Source organism: Chrysochloris asiatica, unplaced genomic scaffold (assembly GCF_000296735.1).
Source record: "Chrysochloris asiatica unplaced genomic scaffold, ChrAsi1.0 scaffold00009, whole genome shotgun sequence".
NCBI classification, from domain to species: Eukaryota; Metazoa; Chordata; class Mammalia; order Afrosoricida; family Chrysochloridae; genus Chrysochloris; species Chrysochloris asiatica.
Window position 1 is genome coordinate 5923668 of NW_006408527.1, and position 6006 is coordinate 5929673.

A 6006-nucleotide genomic window follows, 5' to 3' on the forward strand; every position below is an offset into this window, starting at 1 on the left:
CCAAAAAAACTATTTATACAAGCAACACCAAAAATCAGCTCTATGATTGCCAAAGACAGGACATAAGAAAAGAGATTGAGTAGGAAGGTTTACAAAGCAATTTTTTTGGGGGGGATGATGGGAATATTCTCTATTTGAATATGGTGTGAGTATATGACAGTTCTGTCACACTCCGTGAATTGTATATCTAAAAAGGGTAAATCATTATATGTATATTTCTAAATAAACTTTATTTTTAAAGCTATAACTCAAAAACTGTAAAATAGACAAATAACTGTGAAGGAGATACATTTAAAATTAGCTAAACCTCTATTCTATACTCTTTCTTTGTTTTAGAATACTACCAGATAACTTTCTCTATTTCACAGAATTCAACATGCATTGATTATAACATTTATTCCGATTTCTGAGATGAAAGAAAAAGTGCCTTAAAATAGATGTTGTTGTGCACTGTTGAGTCTGTTCCTACTCACATCGATCCCGTATAGAGTTTCCGAGACAGGCTAGTGGATTTGAACTGCTGACTTTAAGATTACTTATGTAGTGTATTGGTTACGAATCGGAAGGTCAGCAGTTCGAAACTACCAGCTGCTCCGCGGGAGAAAGATGAGGCGATCTGCTCCCGTAAAGATTTAGAGCCTTGGAAACCCTATTCAGGGTCGCTATGGGTCAAAACTGACTCGACAGCACTTAACAACAACAACAACATCCAGTACTTATCCTACAGTGTCACACTGTATCTAAGATAAATTCTCCTTTTTTTTTCTGCACATACCATAGTATTTTCCCTTCTACTAAGCTGTAAAACCATCACAGTATAATTCCAGAACAGTTTCATCATCTTGAAAAGAAGCCCTCTATACCCATAAGCAGTTACTTTCCAGTCCTTCTTTCTCCTTGCCCCAGGAAACCACAAATATACTTCCTGTCTCTAAGTATTTGCCTAGTCTGGACATTTCATATATATTTGCATGTTGCGGTGTGTTGTTGACTCGGTTCTAAAGCATAGCAATCCTGTATAGAGTTCCCAAGAGAGGCTAGTGGGTTTGAACTGCTGGCCTTTGGTTAACAGTCCAGCAATTATCCCACAGTGACACACTAGGGCCCTTTCATATGTATGTTGTTATTGTTAGGTGCCATCGAGTCAGTACCAACTCATAGCGACCCTATGCACAACAGAACAAAACACTGCCCGGTATTGGGCCAACCTCACAATTGTTGCCACGCTTGAGCCCATTGATGCTGCCACTTGGCTAATCCATCTCACTGGGGGTCTTCCTCTTTTTCTCTGACCCTCCACCTTACCAAACATGATATCCTTCTCCAGCGACTGGTCTCTCCTGACATGTCCCAAGTATGAGAGACGAAGTTTGGCTATCTTGGCCTCCAAGGTGCACTCTGGCTGCACTTCTTCCAACACAGATTTGTTCTTTTGGCAGTCCATGGCGCTTTCAATATTCGTATGTATAGAATCATACTATCTAGCCTTTTGGGTTTGGCTTCTTTTACTTAGCATAATGCTTTTATCTATGTTAAGCATGAATCACTACTTTATTCCTTTTTATTGCATTGTGTGGATATACCACATTCTGATGGACAATAATTTCCACTTTTTGTCAATTTTAAATAATGTTGCTATGAACATTTACAAATTTCTGTGTAGACATGTATTTCTGTTCTCTTGCTTATATACCTAGAAATGGAATTGCTGGTCATATGGTAAGTCTAGATTTGATTTTTTGAAGCACCATCAAACTGGTTTCCAAAGTGGCTATACCATTTTATAATGCTACCAGCAATATCTTTTATGGTTTTGATTTACATTTCCCCAATGACTAATGATGCTGAGCTTCTTCTAACACTTACTGGTCCTTTATATACCTTCTTTAGAAAAATGTGTATTCACACATTCACACAAAAATCCTTGGTCCATTTAAAAGAAACTGGTTTGTCTTTTTAATGTTGAATCATAAAGTATTATTTATATATTCTGAATATTAGATTTTTATCATATATATTATTTGGAAATATTTTGTCTCATTCTCTGGGTTGTCTTTTAACTTTCTTGATAACTTACATTTCTAATTTTGATGATTTACTTCTAAGAGTTTTATAGTTTTGGCTTTTACAATTAGGTCTTTGATCCATTTTATATGGTGTGAGGTAGGCACCCAAAATTAATTTTTTTTAGAAGTTCTTACTGTGAATTGAGTGATAGTTTACATGGGAGAACATCGGTTTTACTCTCATTGTCTCATTTCAATGATTACAATACCCTCCGTGCGTGCATCATCATTCAACAGTATTTGCGTTTATTTCCTGTTTTATTTATTTATTTATTTTGGGGGGATGTATACAAAAACACTCAGGAATATATACTCATTTAAACAACCAAAGGGCACATTCTGAAACCCTGCTTCTTGGCCACAAGTACATGGCTTTGCTCTTTCCATAGTCCAGAGTCCTCCACTGCTCCCTCTCTCCATGTTCTCTTCTCTGTCTCCATCTCTAGTGTTGCTGCTTCTCTGGACAGGGCCCCGCATTCCACTCATGCTCTTCTCCCTTGATGGCCCTAGGGTCCTCTGTTCCTGGACTGTAGGATTAACTACTCCCCCTATTTTGTTACAAAATTTTTACCTTTACAGTTGTGACAGTTGCAATTAGTCACAATAATAATTACTATTGAATCATAAGGATCTTATCCCCATCTCCTTTCACCAGGCCAGTCTAGACAAGATAAGAACTATTCAGTGAGGATTCTACCTTTCCCTACACACTCTGAAACTAAACTCCCTCTTGAAACCTTGTAAGCTAGTCACTTTGTGTCTTTATAACCTCCCCCCACCTCAGTTTTAGGTAGCCAGTGTCTAAGTTGCCCATTCCTATATACAGAGGGGATAGGATTGATTCTTGATGTGAAGACTCCTTCCCTCTCAACTGGTATTTGGAACTACTATATCAATAAGTATAAGTCAAATTCATCAAATTGTAGCAATTTATACTTGTTTCCTTCAGTAATATAAATTTTTGTAATGTAATTAGAATAGTATTACATGTAATAAAAACTTATATTCTGATTTCACAAAATGTAAGACGAGACTTAATGAAATAATTTACCTGTCCACTTCTTATGATAGAGGGGGGAATTGAGAAGAAGTACCCAGCTCTGACTCCTTCCATGGCTACCGATGGCCGACCATCAAATGCATGCAGCAGCACCTTGTCAGCACCTCTCAAAAATTGAAGAAAACCAAAGAGTTCCATTTTATTTCTTTAACAGGAGGTTTTCTCATTAATTAAAGAGAACAGCAAAGATCAGAGATCTTAAGGAAATGTTGACTAATATGATATAAAAGGAAGGCGCTCTGGTAACATAGTGGTTACGAACTGAGCTGTGAGCCTCAAGGTCAGCAGCTCCAAGCTACCAGCTGTTCTGTGGGATAACAATGAGGCTTTCTGCTCCTGTACAGGGTCGCTGTGAGTGGGAACCTACACCATGGCATATAACCTCCACTACCACCACTGTGATATAAAGGGAGCTCTGGTAGTGTAGTGGTTATGACATGGGCTGCTAACCTCAAGGTCAGCAGTTCAAAACTACCAGCTGTTCCATGGGAGAAAGATGAGGCTTTCTGTTCCCCTAAATATTTACAGCCTTGGAAACCCTGTACAAAGTTGCTATGAGTCAGAACTGCCTCCATGGCACATAACCACCACCATTATGATATAAAGACGAGAGTCTAATGCTAAAAAAGCAGGAAAATGCAGAGTGTCCTAGCAGTAGAATAAAAATATAGCAAATTCTTAATCTCCAGAATATAATTATTAAAGAAAATTGAAATACAAATTTGAAAACAATACTTTAAACTTCCTGTATCATCGAATTATTTCTAGAATTTGTGAACTGTCAAATTATTACTCCTAAGAGGGGATTTTTAGGGAGTCAAATTGATTTTCCGAGTAGAAATGCTAGTGGGAGAAGAAATAGGAATGCTAAAAGACTCACAAACTCAATAGTGTTGGATTTACCAACCAGATGGTATTTACCAACCAGATGGTATTTACCAACCAAATGGTCTTTACCAACTAGATGGTATTTACCAACTAGATGGTATTTACCAATACCATCTCTCACCCTTTTTATGCTGTCCAGCCGCCATATAAATCATGCTTTTAGTGATTCTAGAGGAGTTCAGTTCTCGTTACTGAGAAGTACAATGCTCTCTAGTTATAGGCATTCCCAGTTACTTCAACATCAACACCATTTTTCAAATGATGATTAACGCTGATGACCACAAGCAAGTTAGGAAACCAATCTTTTGGTCCAACCACAACATGCTTGTGTGTGTACACATATGAGGGGGCCAGAAAATTCATGGACAAATGGAATGAAAAGAGACTAGAATTTATCCACAAACTTTTTAAAGTCCTCTCATACATATATATTAACATACTTTATATATATCAGAGTGTTTTTATGCATAAATACTCAGTGTCAAAACAAAGTCTATTTCTTACTATGGGTGGCACTTACAACAGTCTGAAAATAATGTTATGAGATATGTTTTTATTTTAGGAACAGTAAGATACTTTAGGAAAAGAAAAGTTTTACTTTAGGAAATAAATATGCATCTTATGTATGATGATCACATCTACATAATACTATTTTCTGAAGCAGCAGAAAATATGCAAAGTAGTGAGCCAATGATATTAACCCTTCTTTGCCCTGTATTTTCCTTTCCCTCATTAATCAGTGGGCTAAGCTGATTAAAGAAATTGGAACTGCTAAATTCTAAATTAAGGACTATAATTTATTTGGTCCAACTTTTCATTTGCTCTCTCTTAGCCTGGTCACTATCAGAATCATGCCAAAAACCTTGTAAACAATCATCTGACTTGCAAAGTCACCTTAGTTGATGCCCATGTCACCCTTGCCTTTATAAAATCAAATTAAACATGGCTTGTTCTATGAAAATATGGACTGGAATTGTCCATATGAACTGGAATTAAGGCCTATTCCTTTCAGGAACTCAAATACCTTGCTCATGTAAGAGGTTGATGGTGGGTCTTCCAGCTGAGCGTGAGTGAACATTTCTATTTGAAAACAAGAAAATTCCTTTAAGTTCTTAGGTCTAAAAATATTACAGTAACATTACAATGAACGCCATCCAGAAACTGTATAAGGTAAAAACCGCCAGAAAAGGAAAGCTCAAATGTGTTCTGCTTATAGTCATAGAAAAGTGGCAATAGTGCACTATCAAAGGCACTAACTTTAGAGACGCAGAACAACAAGGCAGCTCTCACAGGGTTCACTGTGTTTTCATTCTCTGAGAAAATTCAGAGAAGAAGAGATGCAAAGCTCCATTAGAGGAGGGACTCTTTAACCATTCTTTAATTTGTGCTATAAGTAGTAACATAGAAAGATGATTAACCTACAGAGGCAAATTTAGTCTTTTGGCTAATTGGATCTGTCTGATGAGGACTTGTCTTTGCTCTTCCTTCTGTTCATCAGTGTTGGCAACTCGGGGGGAGAAATCTAGCCCGACCTAGAACAGGTTAAAAAACAAACAAACAAGTAAAAACCTCAAAAGAGATGCTGGATCAGAGCTGACAATAACAATATGTGAGCCACATATGAGGGGCTCCAAAAAGTTTGTGGAAAAATTTCATTATCTTTTCATTCAATTTTCCACAAACATTTTGAAGTCTCTTCGCATGTAAATTGATATAAAAAATATTTTAAGTGGTGAAATTACCTTTAGTTACACATTTCATTTAACACTGTATATTCAAAATATTATTGCAACATTTAATCAATACAGACACTCATGAGTTGTAATACGTGTCTGTATATATATACATACATAAGGAGCTCTGGTAGCGTAGTAGTTACAAATCGGGCTGTGAACTGCAAAGTCAGCAGTTCGAAACTACCAGCTGTTCCATGGGAGAAAGGTGAGGCTTTCTGCTCCCATAAAGATTTACAGCCTCGGAAACCCTGTACAG

General features: G+C 37.0%; 1 protein-coding gene across 1 annotated transcript in view; it reads right to left on the reverse strand.

Annotated features, from left to right (window-relative positions):
- Positions 1-6006, reverse strand: part of TATDN3 (TatD DNase domain containing 3) — a 30266-nt gene that overhangs the window by 4662 nt on the left and 19598 nt on the right. Inside the window, exons 6-8 of the mRNA XM_006834194.1 lie at positions 5437-5546; positions 5039-5094; positions 3118-3230 (exon numbers count right to left, since the gene is read on the reverse strand). Coding sequence (XP_006834257.1) covers positions 3118-3230; positions 5039-5094; positions 5437-5546 — 279 coding nt within the window. The remainder of the gene's footprint in view (positions 1-3117; positions 3231-5038; positions 5095-5436; positions 5547-6006) is intronic.